The 18,812-nt window shown below is 42.2% G+C and overlaps 2 protein-coding genes across 2 annotated transcripts in view; both read right to left on the reverse strand.

The window, feature by feature from the left end:
• Positions 1 to 4,383: 4,383 nt before the first annotated feature.
• Positions 4,384 to 9,516, reverse strand: slc50a1 (solute carrier family 50 member 1). Its single transcript, XM_056380863.1, has 6 exons — positions 9,271 to 9,516; positions 8,922 to 8,999; positions 8,708 to 8,831; positions 8,450 to 8,611; positions 5,588 to 5,707; positions 4,384 to 5,486 (listed from the first exon to the last, which is right to left on the reverse strand). Exons 1-6 carry the CDS (start codon positions 9,336 to 9,338, stop codon positions 5,379 to 5,381), a joined length of 660 nt encoding a protein of 219 aa, XP_056236838.1. The 5' UTR covers positions 9,339 to 9,516; the 3' UTR covers positions 4,384 to 5,378.
• Positions 9,517 to 12,465: 2,949 nt separating this feature from the next.
• efna1b (ephrin-A1b) overlaps positions 12,466 to 18,812 on the reverse strand; it is an 11,372-nt gene continuing 5,025 nt past the window's right edge. The window contains exons 2-4 of the mRNA XM_056380862.1: positions 14,244 to 14,539; positions 13,956 to 14,144; positions 12,466 to 13,813 (exon numbers count right to left, since the gene is read on the reverse strand). Of these exons, the coding sequence (XP_056236837.1) occupies positions 13,692 to 13,813; positions 13,956 to 14,144; positions 14,244 to 14,539 (607 nt within the window). The 3' untranslated portion in view covers positions 12,466 to 13,691. The remainder of the gene's footprint in view (positions 13,814 to 13,955; positions 14,145 to 14,243; positions 14,540 to 18,812) is intronic.

The raw sequence follows: 18,812 nt of genomic DNA on the forward strand, positions 1-18,812 counted from the left end.
CTCCAAGTCCCCTGAACAGCTGTGTCTCCTGTCTTTCCTCAGCACCTCTGCACATCACAACGGACGTGTATGTTCTGCCTACAGTACATACACACACAGACGCCAACTCTCCCCCAACATAAAAGCCTCCACAAGCTCCATCTGTGGTTTGCACTTTTTCCAAAAGAGAAAAAAAAAAAGTCTGAGAAATCATCAAACAAAATGGATCTCCACCAATGGATGAAGTTTGTCAACATCACCAAAACTATTTTAGTCTGCAACTACACTGAATCCTACACACACCCACTCAATCAAATCCAAATCCACTTTAAATGGTTGCCATTCAAAAACACTTCCAAATCCACATTTCCAAATACACACACACAAAAACCTGCCACATGTGCGTGTTCTGGATGGATGCCAAAGTGAGCAAGCGTGCTCAGACAGGACCAAAGCCCCACAGGCTCTGTGAGTATTTTTGTGTGAGTGTCTGTGTCATTTTTAGACTGGAAAAACATTAGCTCTCCATAAAGTCCTTCACTGTCCTGTAACACCTGCTTGGCTTGATTTTTAGTTGTAGTCTTCAGAACTATAATCTGCTTCGTGGCTGTTTTCACTTTATAAGTATTAGAAATTAGAATAAGAATTAATAGAATAAGAAGTTTGTGAGTTTGATCCAAATGTATTTATTAACTTCTGAAACTAGCGCAGTGATAGATGAGTGATAATGAGTTGAATTAAATATTGTGCCTGTAATGCTGCTGTTGTCAGATCCACTGGTTTCAAACACAGTCTGCTGGTGATACCTGACATGATTTATATCAAAGGTGAAAATGTTCATCCTTGCTGACACTGTTTTGGTCCGTAGGCTGTCCTCTGACAGCTTAATGACTGGCTGTCCACATATCACTTCGCTCACTGCTCCCATTCTGAAGGGCGGCAGAAACAGGAGGAGGAGGAAGAGGATGAAGGAGGAGGGAGCAAAAAAATTTGGAAGACTGAGACAGGACATACTGAACAACACTCAAAGCCTTAGGACACACTGGAGGTTCTGCCTGTTTATCTATTTCTGTGGCAGAAGTACAGAGCAAAGGTCTTTTAGCACCAACTGGCAGCAGCAAAAGAGCTGAAGAGTCACATTTTTGTATGTGTGATTGTGTTTGTGTCAGAAAAAGGAAGGTGGTCTTTGTGTGTAACCTACGATGCATGCATTGAGTTCGTGTGTGAGCCCCTCAGCTGTGCAGCCTCCAGGCCCCGAGGAGAAAAATGCTGATTACAAAATCAAAACAAAGGCGGAGAACCTGGTAAAACTGGGGATAGAAAGTCACTTGCTGCTCCCTGCACATGGTTCTCCTATAAATACCTACAGCGCCAACTGCATTTACAAACAAGGGAGTGCATGAATATGCATATACACCAATAAAAAGCTATGACAGAGAGATTATGTATGAATGTTAATGGAGCGACTTCTATGTGCAGTCTCCCGCATATCAAAAACACTTGAAGAGAGACGGCTCTTCTGCTTGTAAACTCTATATAAATCTTAGACTGGCTGACAGTTTCAAGAGGCAGGCCTGATTATCACTGCAGATGATCTGAGTGTACAAACATGGCAGCCAACTGTATGACAATGTCATAAATGTATGAGCAGGACTGTGGGACATCCAAGTCAAGGAGTGAAAGGTGAAGGAGAAGACTGATAAATTGAGCAAGAGAAGGCGTAAGGTGACACGAGTAAGAGATATGATTCAGGAAACGATAAAGAAAAAAAAAAACAACAGTGAGAAAGAGATAAATGACATGACAGTGTGGAAGAATAGGAGGAACAATAGCTGTCCATGGGAATAATTAGATAAATAAGTCAAGGGAGGACTGTGACAGAGATGACTGCGGTGGGTGAGGGGTTGTCAGGAAAACTGAGAGAAGCACATTCCTTCTTTCTCTCTTGTTCGCTTCAAAACAGCAGCTGGGACAGGTGTGCTTTTACTGGTGGCAGAAAGTGCACAGGCTGCTGACTGCCTCCCAGTGTGCTGTGTATATGTTGTGTGTATGTGTGTGTGTGTGTGTGTGTGTGTGTGTGTGTGTGTGTGTGTGTGTGTGTGTGTGTGTGTGTTCATATGCTGAGTATGCACACTTTCTGGTTGCAGATTGCATGCAAGCAGAGACTTTGTTGTGTGTAATTACTGGGGAAACAAACCCCACAGATGAGAAGTCGCCCATAATGACAAAAATAGACATCTGAATGCACACATGGTGTTTGTTGGGCAGAGATTGTGAGAGAGTGTCTGTATAAGAGACAACACAGTGCACGTGCAATGTGTGGAGGCCTAGAGGATGTATGCAAAAGTACAAGAGTCAGCTTGTGTGTGTCTGTTGTTTAAGGAGACAGTCTCTACTTCAGGAAACAGAGGGATCCTGTTTGTGAGCTGTACTCATTGTTCAGCTGATTATCCCCCGCCTGCCCCCCCCCCCCCCCCCCATCCAACCCACACACTCATATACAAAACATAGGCCTCATGTTACTATTTGGCTGTCAACCAAAGACGTGTACACAACAGCTTGAGGGCCATGCTTTGATTTCCTGTCTAACACTTCACATGTTGTCTCTTCACAATAAAGCCACAGTTTCTAATGAGGGGTGTGTCTGGCCAGTCTATCTGACTCCATGCATTGTCCATCCAACCTTATTGATGTCTATCTCGTTTCACCACAAGAACGGACAACACCTAACGCCTGTATCTTCTCCTGGAATCATCATTTACTCATTTTTCTTACAGCTAAACTCCCCCTGCCTTCCTTTTCCTGCGAAGTGACTAATTTCATTTCATAAGGCCCCCACCTTATCAGTGACTTCATCTTGGTTTATCGGAGCACGCTGGATTACTGTTTATCCCAAGTCAAGAGCAGACCTGAAGACTCTGACGCACAATCCTGTCCCATTATTTTAATAAAAACATTTTATATTGAACTTACGTCATAACTTAACAAGACATATCCATGGAAATCTTTTATTCTTAAGATAGGAGTCTTCTGTGTACTTTGTGTTTAGTGCTAATTAGAAAATGTAAGCATGCTAACCAAGCGGCAACCTCCGAGGCTGAAAAATGAAGCCAACAAGGAAGTACCAAAAACTGCACTTCTTCGAATGGCCTCTTGAGGCAAGCTCCAAAAGAGTCAATCCCCATAGAATCCCATGTTAAAATACCCAACTTTACAGCAGAAATAAACATGTTTACAGTCTGGTACAGAAAATGGTTTTGGTCTCTGCAGCTAATTTCCTCCTTCGTCACAACTTTACTAATTTTTGTATAACTCACCCGTTTAAGTTTGTCTAAGGCTTAAAGTTGTGCATAATTTAGGGCATGCCACTTTGAGTGACAGGTGGATGAGCATATGCCTGCCACAAGCCGGTATGCATCGAAGTCTCGCAAACCTCCTCTTCACCCATTTTTAAATTAGCTAGGAGTTGGGCGGAGTCAGGTACTGGCATGATGGCAACGGGTGAGCAGCCCACTGTGAGCTTCAAAGCCGCTCTTCATAAACCTATGAGTGACATCACAGATGCTACTTCCATCTTTATTCAGTCTATGATGCTTACACCTTGGATTAAGATGGCAAACATGCAAAACATTATGCTAAACAGGTAGCAGTGTCATTGTGAGCACGTTAGCAGGCCTACTTCTGCATTTAGCTCAAAGCACCATGCAGCATAACAGCTAGCTGTTAGCGTGGCGCTTGACTATAGAACAAGACAAACTTGCATCTCTCCATGAAATTCTTTTATTCTTGTCCCTGGTTTTAGTGTTTCCTACCTCTATCTCATTTATACATTCTTCTTCTCTGCCTTCTCATCTGCTGCTCAAAGTTTTCCCCTTTTCTTTCTTGTTCTCTCTTTCAACTATAGCTCACTTATCTCACACTCCCACTCTTCTCAGCTTAGCTTTTCTCCTGCAAAACACTCAATTCCAGCACAATGCTGTGTTGTGTCTGTGTGTGCTCTTTCAGGGGCAGGCTCTTTGAGCTCAGGAAAAGAGGCCAATGTAACACACACACATACACCCACATACACACCCACAAACACACAAGATGAGAACCTCTGGCGTGGCCTTTCCCACCACTGCCCTCTCTGTATCAACATACTCACACAAACAAGCTCATTCGCACTGCTACACCATTAAACAGGCTTTTGTCTCACACACACACACACACACACACACACACACAGTTATCTCCACACATCTGCATGTAAGCTCATTACTGCATCCAAAACAAAAACCTTCTAACTACAGCACAAACCCTCCCACTTCAAGGGTCTTGTGTGGCTTTCACACTTTGTTGAGTAACCAAAAATGTTTCATCTTCACCTTGTTCACAACTTAATATTCAATCAGCAAAGAAAAGTAATTGATGGTTAAGATAAAAATTTATTTACATGGCCCCTTTAAAGATCTTACATCCTTTAGCAGTGAGTGAATTAGCACAGACACTCAGCTGTTTAATTTGCATAACATATGTCCTTATTATAGGTAATAATGAGGGAAAAAAAATACAATTTTATTACCCATGACAACCAGCCACCAGAGAAATAAGAATCATTCATTTCTGTAAACAAATCCTGTGGTGTTAATCTCGTCTTGCATTTGATTTAATCTCACAAGAACTTATAAAAATAGAATTTACAATATAAGTAATCAATATATGACCTTAAACATAAGCCCAGAATACACATCCTGTATCAAAAAGATTCAGACACAAAATATATAGAAAACATTTATAAACAAATATAACTTACTGCCACTGATATGACTCAATATTTTGTCTACATGGTGATACCAACTCTGAAGAGGTATGAAATCATCATTGCCTTACCAGGCTGTGGGGAAAAATATGAAACTATATAGGACAGCGTTCATACATGTGTACCAGGGAACAGAGAAACAATATGTAATATTAAAATAGCAGCCAACAAGTTACAATTCCACAAAAATCTTTGGCTCGTAAGTGGTGAAGAAGATTGAATCCAATTTCATTGGATTGTGAACAGAGAAAGTTTGTTGGTCAGTAAATGCCATTGATCTTTAATGGCAAACATGACCTTACTGAAGGCACTTGACAGACATGGAGAGGAGACACAGGTTTGACAAAGAGCCGCAGAAAAAACTGGTGAATCGACATCATAACTTTTTCACCTAATTGAGTTTACTGTACTCATTTGTATACCTCCACAAGAAGCACAAGACATTACCTCCACATTATAAGTGGTGTCACCCTAATGACAGTTCATTCCTTGTCATGTGACTCTGTTTCGCTCTATTAAAAGGACAAGACGACTGATGGGAGAGCTGCAGCCAACAAATCTGTCATCTCTTTCTGTCTTCATAACCATCGCCCTCATGTCCTCATATCTGCAGTGACTTATAGGAAGGCGAGCTTTGATTGACAGACGCAAATCTCCAAAACAGATAAAATCTGATGAGGCTGGTGAAGATTCCAGGTGTGTTTGGAACCTGGAATGAACATGAATAGGAAATAAAAAGACATAAAGGATAGTAGTTTTCATTTCAATCAAGAAAAAATGTTGAAAGCTGTGTTTAAATGTATCTCTTACCACAATATAGTTATCATTTAGCTGTAGGCCGTAGAGGACCCAGGAGGTTGAAGTGAAGAAGGTGGCTACAGTCAGGGGGAAGGACAAGCACTGCACATTACGACTACGTATTATCTCTACCTAAAAGAGAAGAGAGGAAGAGGAGGACGGCAACAATTAGTTAACAGATAAACATTAAAGCTACATTAATCGATGTTTTTGTATTTACAATGCATCAAATTACAATGTGAAATGTAAAGAATCGCTTGAGGTGACAAACAAACAGAATTATCTGCCCTGCAGTTCCCCTCAGCTCTGTGGAGTGTTTTAGTGTCTTTAAGCTCATTCTTTTGGTTTTCCAGCCAACAACTTTATTGTTTTGCTTCAGTTTTATCAACCCTGTTTCTGTGACTGTTTTCAGCAAAATAAATAAATAAATAAAATTTAAAAACTGTACTCTACTTGCAGAGTAGACTCAGTGGGTGACACTCAGGGTGTCAGGGGTTTATTCCTGTCTATTCCTCTCCACTGTTGCCAAGTGCTGCCTGTGGATGGAACTGTCAGGTTTCTCTCTGCAATATTTTGAGGTTACTCTGTGAGGTGCATTGAGATAAAATATCTTCAGATTGGCACTATATCAATAAAACTGAATTAAATTGAACATCAGTTTAGCTAAGTGGCTAATAGCAAACTAAAGGCAAAACTCCTGTGTGCCAGTCAAGTCAAGGTAGTAGTAGTTAATATGATTGCATCGCTATAACCGATCCGGCTTCAGACCGAGGTAGGACCACCGAGCTAATTAACATAAGGACACAGACATATATGAATAAATTAATAAATGAATGTAGAAATGTAGAAATACAGTAATACATGTATAAATTAATAATTAAATAAATGCAGAAACACAGAAATAACAAAATGTAGAAATGCATAAATAAATAAATGTAAAAATACGGAAATAGCATTTGGTATTACCAAAATGCATGTATTTTGCATTTATTTATGTATTCAATTTTTTACTTTTTTATAAATTTTTTGTCCTTCCTTCATCTTTCAGGGTTTAAAACAAGCAGGATTGTTTGACTATTACAGTTTATGCCTCCATTTGATTTCCTTTTAGCAATGTCGCCACATGTCCAGATCTCAGTAATTAATCTGGTGATTGTTACCAACAGGAATGACGGCTGTGAATGTTGTATTAACCTGGAATTTCCCTTCAAATACCAGAAGCACATCTGGAATGTGCTGCAATGTTTATGGATAGATGCCCTTAATGAGGATGTCTTTAGGTTTACACAGTGTATAATACCAACATCATATTATATAAACTGTAAAGAGAAAACAAAATGTCACCAAGGGGATGAAGCACAAACAGACAGAGGCTGGGAATAACAGGAAGACACAGATGAGGGAAAGAAAGGCAGGAAACCGACTGGGGGTCATTCAAAGCTGTGGCACAGATGGGGGGAAGGAGACAAACAGGATAGTAGAGGAACCAAAGGATGATATGAAGACACAAAAGGAAAGAGAGAGGGCAGGGGATTTATTCCTTCACCTGTAAATAGCTGCATGTGCAGAGCCGACATGAAGAGGAAGACCAAAAAACGTGCTGTCCACAGCTGTATAGACTGAATACAGTTGGCGTTTAAGTGAATATTGTGAAGTTTGTAGAAAACAGCTTTAACAACACACTGTTTAGAAATAAGAGCTCCCTCCTGCCTCCTAAAGACATGATTGACAGGCTGTACAGAATGAATTCCTATTTTAAGGATGAATGTAGTTTTAATGGTTAAATTAACTCTTTATTTAAAAATGATTAAAAGTCACCTTTTTGCCATTTTTAAATTAATACTACAGCATTTCCTGATTTTATCTACAGAGCATGAACAATGCATTTCAGAGATCTTGTGATGATGGACTGCACAATGTTGCAACTGTCACCTGACTGGTTTTTCTAGAGAGGCAGCCATGCAATGACTCTCTAACCTCAATATTTATCCTCTTTCAAGAGTGTGACAAGTTTGATGTGTGACAAACTTGCTAGTTTTGTCTTACAGACCTAGTAATTAACTGTGACAGAAAACAGAGAAAAACATAAAATTTTAATTAAAATTAAAATTAAATTTTAATTTTTAAACGAGGATAAACCCACTAAAAAAAGCAATTGACTCCTTTTACGCTGCCAGCTGAGTTTCCCGGAGAGCACACACACAACTGCAGGGAGCAATCACACACACACAGATGCAGTCGTAGGGGGAGAAAGAGTGAGCTACTAGAGTGATAAAAACAGATCTGTCACGAGTTGGCGCTCCTGTAAGTCGGAGCCTCTGTGTGAGATCCTTTAAACGGTGATTGTGCATTTTTAAATCTAATTTCAGCATTGCAGCTCACTCCTGCATCCTTGAGTGTAGCTGCGGTGTTTGTGGTTTGACAGCAGCGTGTCAGGTCTGTTTACAGTGTCTGTGCTCAGAAAGACGTCAGCTGGGTGTTGTGTTTACATCAATGCTGACGGGAGCCGGAGCTGATAAATACCCAAGTCTATTGTAGAGTCATGTGACCAGGGTGTGAGTGCCGATTGTAACTTTTCCATTGCTGACAAAAGCCTGATGTTAGTGGGTTTTAGCGGGTTTTTTGAACAGAGGAAAAAAAGGTTTTATATATAGCAAATGACTTTGTGCATGTGAGCTGATATTATTTGATAATGAATTTGTGTTATCATGATAACAATTTTGTTGAATGATGAACAGTAATTGTATTCCAGATTAAAAGCACATTGCATTTTGTCTCTGCATTGTCTGTGAAACCAGTGAGAGGAGCATGTTCATGTGACTTTGTACATGCTGTCTGTATGCTGTGTTCGTCTGTAGTGCATGTGAGCCGTACCAGGTCGGCGAGCGGGGACAGGTACATGCTGACGGTGACCACGCTGCAGGTGAGGCCCAGCTGGTTGAGCCGAATTTCTCCCTCCGGAAGAAACATGGTGAAGTAGCACCAGCCGCAGGTCAGCACAATCCCTGCTGCAAGAGTCTCCGACATCACCAGCCTCTGAAAGAAACACACAGGGAGACGCCGAGATGTTTTCACACCCGAAATGAGTTGGATGTAGCATCAGTGATGTGTTTTCTGCAGATGCATGCTGACCTTTTGTTTTGTGTAGTGGAAGTACATGATGATGTACAGGAACTGGAGGACAGCTCCGATAACGTTGACCAGGACGATCGTCTGATCCGCCTTCAGAATCCCATAATACAACCAACCCAGGTTGCTATGAAAACAAGACAAGCTTCAGATGCGCCGAGCAGGACAAAGAAAGAAAGATCAAGGATGGCGGACAAACACAAAAACACAAACTCACTTAAGACATGTGGTAAGAAAAGGGAGAAACTGGATATTGTCTGCACTTTTGGATTCTCTCATCTTCTTCAGGTCGGTCCTAGAGAATCACACACACACACACACACACACACACACACACACACACACACACACACACACACACACACGAGAGAGAGAGTGAGCAAGAGTGAATGAACACATAATTAAAGACAATAACTTTATCAAATGAGTTCACACAACCAAAGTGCAACCAGCAGTCATCTCCAAAATCCATCTCGTGTTCTCCACCAGCCACATTAAAGGTAACAGGAAGAACTGAGACTGTAAAACTGCCATATTGCATGTCATTAATCATCGATACAACTTACAGTCCAGTCGAGAACATCCCGACTGTGAACACGATGCAGGCCCATGACAGAAGCTGCAACAAATCCATAGAGCGGGAGAAAAAGAAATGTAACACAGCGCCCGGTTTGGTATTTTACGTGCAGCGTCTTCTTTTAATCACTAACGCTTCGGTTGCATGAAATAAAGTATCAACTATAACTACGCTGACGTGCTCCTTCTCTCTCTCACTGTATTTCCGTGTTTGCAAACAGTCTACTCAGGGTTTCTGCACTATGATTGGCTAGGTGGGGTGGATTTGCTCCAATGGGATGCTGAAACGAAAGAGTACGTTGCGCGTTGCGTCATCACGTCGCAAACATTTGGTAGCTGGAAGGTGTTAGTGGAGGCTGATGGATGGAGGACTGTCAGAGAGGCAGGGATTGTTCAAAGTCATTTGGATTAAACTTTTTATTAACTCAATAGCCCCTGATTTACCTCATGAAATTTCTGTCTACATAATTTTATTCATCATACATTTGTTAAGACATTTGCAACAGACATCTTACAGAAGGATTCTGTGCCGAGGCTGCAACCAACAATAATTCATTCATTCATTCATTCATTTTCTACCGCTTATCTTCTAGTAGGGTCGCGGGGGGGGCTGGAGCCTATCCCAGCATCTTTTCGGGCGAGAGGCGGGGTACGCCGTGGACAGGTCGCCAGTCCATCGCAGGGCAAACACATAGAGACAGACAACCATTCACACTCACAGCCACACCTATGGTCAATTTAGAGTATCCAATTAGCCTAGTCCCCATTTTGCATGTCTTTGGACTGTGGGGGGAAGCCGGAGTACCCGGAGAGAACCCACACTTGCACGGGGAGAACATGCAAACTCCACACAGAAAGATCCCACGGCCGAGCCGGGACTCGAACCCGGAACCTTCTTGCTGTGAGCCGTGCACCATGCAGCCCCCAACAATCATTTTTAATATCAATTCATCCAACAAATGTTCAGTGTATAAAATTATGAAAAATATTCAAAGATATTCAACTTACTATCAGATTCACGTTTGAGAAACTGGTAACAGAGAATTTCTGACATTTTCGCTTCAATCAATCATCAAAATGGTTGCCAGTTATTTTTCTGTCAATCTGCTAAATGATTCATCAACTAATCTTTTTCCCTTTAAAAGTACCGGTTGGTTTCTGGGTGCCTGGGGAAATTGTGAAATTGGGATGAATAGTGAGGGTCAAGGGCTCTAATGAAAGTTTCCATGGGGTTGCATTACTTGATCTTGACCATTCTTGTTTTAATCTGTCTTCTCTGAGCTCCCCAACCTCATGGAAGTGTAATATTTAAACGCTGGAGTGCTCCTTTAACAGAGGAAACATGTTTCTGCTACACTGAATTAAACAAGTGATCACAAGCAGCGGGCCACAATCTATAAAAGATTGGACCCACTCATTTACATAATTACATGCATATACTATTGGTTTTTCTAAATTCAACATGCAATGTTTTTAGTGTTTAAAATGACAATTGAAACAAACCCAACTGCAGGGCACCAATGTAATTAAACATTTCATTTCATTCCATATCTATCATTTTTCAGCTACTCAGTGAACTATTCAGGTGACAGAGTGCCATTTCATGGAACTTACATCCATAAATTAAGAAGATGATTCATTTTCAAAGTTGTGAATTAAAACATTAAACTACCGCTACCTTCTCTTTCAGCAAAGTTCAGGTGAATTTAATGCTAATCACCTAAAATGTGCAAGGATAGATGAGGCTTTCAGTGCCGTCGCTGCAAATCTCTCGCCACAGGCTCTTTTTTTTTCACTCACTTCTCTCAAAACATCTCTCAGACTTGACCTTTAACAACTGTCTCTGGTGGATAATCTTATCACTTCTTCTCCTTCAGTTTCTTTTAGTTTTTTTTTTTTTTTTTTAAAGTTTACATCTGTTTGACATTTGACTTTTTTCACCCAATTTTCATTATTTTTAATGTCAATTCTGTATAGTTGCAGAAGGTTTGCCGTTCTGGTTTGTTTTGGATCTTTCTGTTATTAAATTGTAATTTATTTTCTTTTTGTGAATTGTCTTTTATGTAAAGCACTTCCAGTTTCTTTATGTGTTACAAACACAATGTCTCTCTTTGTCTAGCACTGATAGGTATTTCTAACCTTTGTCTTTATAGACAATTTATATGTGATGCTATGTGATAATATAACTATGTGTCAATAACTTCACACTGCAGGAACTATTTTTTATAGTTAGAAGACTTTGGATACTGGAGTTCTGTTAATGCCCTTTTACTTCTATGCAAACAGAAAACATAATGAAGGTCTTGTACTTGTATCTTTACTTTTACAGTATATGCAAGTAAATGATTTCAAAGAACTTTACACATTGCCGTATGAACTGAGTAATGTAACTGTGAATACTGCCATATTTGGTCTGTTCCTTCAGGCACAGTTTAAAGTTGTCCTGCATTATCAACCCCAGTCTGCAGATACATGGGTGCTACATTGAAACAAGATTTCTGAGCTGTGTGATCATCTGCAGTGAATTTAAACCATGACGTGATGATGGAAAAACAAAGAAGTCCGTTTTATGTTCTGGTTTTGAATGTATATGTTGCATGGTTTTACAGGGGATGGCGACTTTTGACAGTTTTCAGTCAGCTCTGAATTTTGCAGGTATGAACGTTTGTGCACTCTGCTCCTCTTCATTCTAACATACCACTGTGCAGACGGATGTTCAGCTCTCCCTCCAAAGGGGATGTATAGAGTAGTAAAAGAAAGGGCAAAAAAAAAGGAGAAAAAGAGTGTGAGTGAGGAGGCGAGAGTGACACCTTCACACCCAGCTGTCAGTTTTCTTGTGGGCCTCTCTCCCTGCACTATCCCGCGCTATCGCTCCTTCATCGTCCCCCTCTTGGTTCTCGTGTTTGGTTTTCAGACTGTGAAATCCAAGCCAGGGCAAGCTGTGTCACCAGGGATGAAAGACAGCGAGGGCAGTGAAGAGGGGATGAGAAAATAGAGGTTGGGAAAGACCTGGGGGTGGAAATCTGAAAGGGGCTGGAGAGATTTCATCGGGTAGGAGATGGATAGCTTTGCTAAAATATTGTGTCATCCGTCAAAATCTCAACGCCCTGAGTGGGATTTCAAGATCCAAAGTAGGTTAATGCAAAAATAAATTTCACTATACCTGATAAAAACCAAACAGATACTTTTATTACATCACAATTTTTTTTTTATTTCACTAAAGATTTTTCACATCTTAAACAGTTTCTTATAGTTTTTCTTTATGTACAAATTTACATATAAACATGTACAAAATGACACTAGTATGTTTGACAAGAAAAAACTAATGTAAATAAATTGTGGCAAGTCCCTTCACTTTGAGGTTTGACAATGTGAACAAGCATCGCAAACATCAGCCAGTGTACCATCATACCATGACACTACCAAGACAGCAGAGATGAGTGAAGAACCATTAGTACAGAAGAGGCTCAGCTCCCTGACACTCCTGCTAGTGTTAGGTTCTCCAAACCACTTACATGAGAACTTATAATAGATTGGCAAGATTATGACTCACGATTTACATGAGGATCCAAATTAATTGTTTTATAGTTGTAATGGTTCTATACTCTGTGCATGCAGTAAGTATTACTTAATGAGTTAAAAAAATAATAATAAGTTGGCTGAGAACCACTAGTTTGTATTAGACAATTTGTTTACTTGTGTAGTTTTACAATTTAAAAAAAACATGTGATGTCAGACACTTTCTGCTCTTTCTAAACTGCAGCACCTGACTCAAAGTGAGTTCGAAGGAGACTTAAGAGACATAACAGGGAGCTGAGTGCTACATGACAACAATCCTACATTATGTATAGGCAGTAGCCGACAACATTTCCAATACACAATCAATAATTTCTTTACATGAAGAGAATGAAAAAAGACATTGACGGTTTGAGATCAGTAATACAGTGCACGGATGTACCAATGGTATAAAAATCTGAAAACACATAATGAGGACAATGTGTTCCTCTTGTCATTTTCAATCTGATGTGAATTTATAAGGTCTTTTGATCAGTTTGCTTCCAGTTTTGTTCATCATGGCTGAAAAAAAGTGTGCATCTTAAATGGTCAAAAATGAGAAATCCATCCTTGTAATAAAGTAAGAAAAAACATCTTTGAGGTCTTCTTCTTTGGAACGATCCACGTTTCCACATTCACGCAAACAAACACATCACACTCACTGACACACACACACACACACACACACACACACACACACACACACACACACACACGCACACACTCACAACACACACACGCACTGATCATGCTTGTATAAAAAGAAAAAAAAAAATCTGTATTAAAAAACTTCTTAGTGTTCATGGTCCCAATGACCAGCATTGAGTTAGCATTGTCTCTGTTATGGTCAGCAGCCTTAGTGCAGCATCAAGGATAATAAGACTGGGATCATGGTAAAGAAGAGGGAGAAGGAAACCAGCGGTGCTCCTGAGCTGCCGATACTCCTCTGGACGTTTGGCTCCATCACAGCAGGGTCATCTAAGGAAAGAAAAAGGGAGGGTGAGTCAGTTTCACATTTCATCATTCAGGCAGGGTAAACACACCCAGCTGGGCCTGTCTTAGACACGACACTGCTGGGACTATTTTCTATCTGTCTGGTATTTTGGAGAGGAATCCTCACCTGCTGGGAGCCGATTAGACGGGTTGTGCACTCCTCCAGTGGCAGGAAACATCACTTTTCCTTCATCTGAGCTTTTCCCTGTCTCCTCTGCTTTGGGTTTGTCCAGGTGAGTTTTCCCAGAGCCTTTATGCCCGACGACATCCACTTTCAGCCTCAGACAGTCCTGTCCATGGTGATGCATAGGCTTGGCTGGAGAAGGTCAGAAAGAGAGAAAGCTTTAATACAAGAAACCGTCTCAGGCTCCCAATAGGTTGATAAAAAATCAAAAATCCAGTGGTTGATACTTACAGATATAATAATAGCTCTCTCCCTGTCTGAACTCCTTGCCCAAGGTGAAGGGTGTGAAGCGCTGGAACTTCTCAGAGAATTTCTCAGGGGCGTGGAGAGCGAAGGGCCGCGAGCACTCCCAACGGAGCTGGTCAAAGGAGTGAGGTTTACACACATCGTAGTCCTCCCTCTCCACCATGTACAGCACATAGCGCTCAGCTACATGCGATGACACCTCACCGTGGGTGTAGTGGGGGCAGATGATGTCCAGATAGTCATTGATGCGCACTTCCACTGTGTACTCATCCCACAGGAAGCTGCAGGGAGACAGGAAGAGAGGTTACTGAAAAATGTCCTCCTCCAGAGTGGAAAAGTCTCTTCTTCACAAAATGAAAAGAAACATGAATTGCGGAGGCCGGGATCAACTGTTTTGCACACATGTTCAACACACACACACACACACACACACACACACACACACACACACACACACACACACACACACACACACACACACACACCCTGGCTCAGAGAAATGCGCTGTTGACGACAAATAAAAATAATCACGACACGTGCAGCAACAGAAACCAGACTTACTCACACAAACAACATGTTTTGACACACAGGTGAAGCTAACTAGAAGGATGTGTCGGTGCGTTCCAGTGTGCTTGTGCAAACCCGTCACTGTGACTGATTTAGAATGAGCCTGATCAGGTTGGGCTTGTTCACTTTGTTTTTTGGATGAACACACCTAGAATCTCCTTAAGCCCTACCACCATCCCACTCACACACCTTTCTTTCACTCGAGCCCTCCTGTTGCCTTCAGCAGAGACTCACTTCTCACAAGTAGACAAAATTTTAAATAACAGCCCCCTGTCTGTATTTCTGTCTCTCAATCTCTTTCCAATTCCACCAAAGACAGAGGCACAGTGGGTGGAGACAGCCAGACTGTCGCTTTCTTTTCTCCCTTTTCATCTTTACCCTTCATTTAGTTTTATGGCTCTTTTTCAGCCTTCCCGTCTCCTCTTTGCTCACCTCCTGTCCTTGTTTCCCCCAGTGTCCTAATGAAGTATGGAGAGATGGTGAAAAATAACTATAAATCCTGTACAGTCCCATTGCACTATTGTGATAATGGGGCTATGTGACAATACAAAAGTAGGATTCAGGGAGTTGTGTTAAATTTTTTGCCACGGTAGAACTTCTACTCTTTGTTAATATATAGAAACTACTCAATTAGGAAGGGATTTGTTGAGGCAATGAATGAACTTTAAGCTGCTATCTTCGCTTTTAGTTTCACATTACTAATATGTCTTCCCTGTAAAGTAAACATGATGCAGGTGAGGCCGTGCTATGCTGGTACATGTGTCGTACGGATGGCTGGCTCGCGCTGTGAGATCAGCCAAAAGCCAGTGGGTGAAGAAAGACAGATATTTGCGCGCGACTCCGATTACATCCTCAGGGGAAAAAACTTCTAATCTGCTTAGACTGAATAATTGCTGGTATTTGTGTGTGAACATGTCGTAGAGAGTGAAAGTGACAAGAAAACAGCTCCTGTGTGTCTGCCATTGTTTAAGTGTGTGTGCCCCGGCATCAAAGCATGTTGTGGCTCCTGTTGTTGTGGCTCCTGTTGGGAGCCCCCCCCCCCCCACTTCTAGCCAAGTCAACAGACACACTGGCTCCAAATGTGGGCCTCTAACCCCTCCTTCCTGGACTCTGTGTGTGTGTGTGTGTGTGTGTGTGTGTGTGTGTGTGTGTGTGTGTGTGTGTGTGTGTGTGTGTATATCAGTTAGCGCTAACCTACCTGTCAAAACATGCTTTGTTAGCTGAGCACAGCTCTACACTTGTTATCCAGGGCTAACAGGATGATCACCGCCCTCCGATCACTGCTCTCTCTCAGAAAAGGTTCTTTGTGCGTGCGTACACTCCTGTGTAGGTGTGCACACCTTTGCTTGTGTGTATATGTGTGTGTTTGCCAGGGCAAGTGTTTCAGTGAAAGGAAGAAAGAAACATCTGTTGCAACCTAATTGGCCAAATAATCTCTGTTCTCATCTTGTTCCTCTCTTCTTTGTTTTCTTTGAGTAAAACCAGTAATAACAGACTCAGAGAAAACAAGCCGCTTGGCAGTTCACTCTAAAGGAAAGAATCCTTTTCAAAATTGTATGGGATACACCTTCCTTCCCCCACACTGCGTCCTTGTTAGTGGCGAGGCTGCCCTCCGCACAGAAACACAGCCTTGTCAAAAGCCACTGAAAACAGATTCTGTAGCTAATTTCATTCATGGATCACGCTTTTAAGAAAACTCTCCTTTTATCCTTCTCCTCACCTCCTCATTTCCCCCCTCCTCCTCCTCCTCCTCCCCTCCTCCATTGGTCTGGCTAATTAAAAGCTGTTAGGGGTCTGGGGCCAATGTGTTCTCTAGAAAAGGAGGGGAGGAGGAATGAATAGGGTGTAATTATACCCTTTCCCTCCCCAAAGACAGAATGCCTGAAGGCTACAGGGCCCCTTCAACCCCTGTACCTTACCCCTTGTGGAGCTTTCACTGCCCTGGCTGCTGTGGATGTGTGTAATATGTGTGCTCATATGACTGTCCAGATTTATTTATGCTTGAATTAGTCTTTTATTTGCTGTTAATTATGTTATCAAGTCAAGAAGTGGGGAAAACTCTGGCCCCTGTCGAACTAGGCCAGAGTCTCAAACCCACGTCTTTCGCTAGTCCTCTCCCTCTGCACTCCTCACGCTCTCCGCCTTCTCCGCTCCTCAAAGCTCTCAAATGCTGGAGACTTCCCAGCGTCTCCCCTCTCCTCGGACCGGCAGTTCTCGGAAGAGTGAGAGTCGCATTAATGTGATCGCTATGTGGCATGTGAGAGTGAGAGCCAGGTGTGCACGCTGTTTCAAACCTACTTTCCACACAGCTTCTTCTTCCTGTGTGTTGGTTTGTCTCTCTCTCTCTCTCTGTGTGTACATGTTTTCAAGGGAGAGGGATTTCTCTGAAGACCCTTATCCAGGGCGTCTCATGCCTCAGGCTGATGAGCACATCTGTTTATCGAGGCCTACTGGAGCCTCTTGTGTGTTTGACTCTGTGTGTGTTTGTGTGTGTGTGCGTGTGTGTGTGCACGTGTGTGTGTGTGTGCATGTGTGTGTGTGTGATTTCTTGCATGTGACTGAGGTGTGGGTAAACAGCGAAGGTTGAAGGTGGTTGTTTCTCACTATGGAGCTATTCCAGCTTTTGCGTCAGTGGGCAAGGTGTGTGTGTGTGTGTGTGTGTGTATGTGTGTGTGTCTTGGTACGTGTGTGTGTGTGAGTGTGTGGTAAGGGCATAAAATAGTAATATAGCTGTAGCTGTGGTGGTTATGACAGTAGGTGACTTGTTCAACACTTGGCTCTGATCACCAGAGCTTTGAAGTCTTGCCATTGTCCTTGTACTACTGCTCTTCTTCTCTTTTCTCCTGTCATCCGTCTTTCCTTTTTCCCCATTCTCCCTGACAACCCTGCCGTTCCTCCATTTGTCCCCTGAGCTCGCACTGGTTTCGGTCAAACAACTGACACAGGAACTCTTGTCCTTCACCGTCTCTCTGGGGAGCGTTTCAAACTGGCAGCCGGGGTCGAGGGGGTTAGAGTTCAGAGTCGCAAACTTCTCACACACACTACCGTCTGAGTCAGCGCTGAGGATATTTGTTTCACACGCGCGCACACACACACACATGCCCACATTCATGGAGCGAGTCAGCACCACTGAAACACTAAACAGATGCAACCCCCCCCCCCCCCCCCTCACCATTTGCTCTGCAGGTAATCAGTAGTAAGTGTGCACACACAGGAATGTCACAACGGGGGCCTGTGGTTTGGATGGTTTACTGTGTTCTCACAAGGCGCACTCATCACATTTCCACTCGCACTCTCACACACTTTTACTTCGACATGCACACTTAATACCCTATTAATTTGCTGCGGTATGGCAGATGCACACCTCCTTTCACACAGGCTGAGGAGCTGTCAGTTGTTCTAATGGATTTAGCTGCTCACTAGTGGGACACTCCATAAAAGCCAATCTAATATGCACTGAAAAGTCTTTATACATTAGCCTCCAATGTAATCTACCTTCATTCTTGGAAAATTCATCCTCCACTTGGCACCATCAAGTATTTTGCAAATGTGGGTGTATATATCTGTACGGGCATGCCCCAGTGTGATAGTTAAGACACTGAGAATCCCTTTGGCCCTAGTAGGATGAGAGCGTTTAATATTGTCAACACTGCCGTTTCTCACTTATTCAATTCCAAACTTCTCCCCTCCCTTCATCCATCACTGTCCACTCTCTCCTCCCTCCGTCTGCCTCTCCTTTATTCTTTTAAAATTAGCCCATCCCCCCCTCTCCCAATCCTCTATTTTCTCCTGTCTCTTAATGCTGACATAATATACCAGAGCTCTTCATCCAGGCTAATTTCTCAACACAAATCCCTTTCTGTAGTTCACCCTTCTCTCACCCTGCGCCCAGACCCCTCCTCCTCTGTACGCCCCAAATCTTTTCACCCTGTCCCCCATTTTGCAGCCTCCCATTCTGTCTGCGATGAATAGAAGAAGGCCAAATGG

Source organism: Seriola aureovittata, chromosome 7 (genome assembly GCF_021018895.1).
Source record: "Seriola aureovittata isolate HTS-2021-v1 ecotype China chromosome 7, ASM2101889v1, whole genome shotgun sequence".
Classification (NCBI taxonomy): domain Eukaryota; kingdom Metazoa; phylum Chordata; class Actinopteri; order Carangiformes; family Carangidae; genus Seriola; species Seriola aureovittata.

Excerpts from the sequence above, each read along its gene's own strand:
- slc50a1 (XM_056380863.1), bottom strand. The coding sequence starts at position 9,338 with ATGGATTTGTTGCAGCTTCTGTCATGGGCCTGCATCGTGTTCACAGTC. Across the intron at positions 9,000-9,270 it reads GGGATGTTCTCGACTGGACT|GACCGACCTGAAGAAGATGA; the intron begins GTAAGTTGTATC and ends GTGATTCTCTAG. Across the intron at positions 8,612-8,707 it reads TCCACTACACAAAACAAAAG|AGGCTGGTGATGTCGGAGAC; the intron begins GTCAGCATGCAT and ends TGTTTCTTTCAG.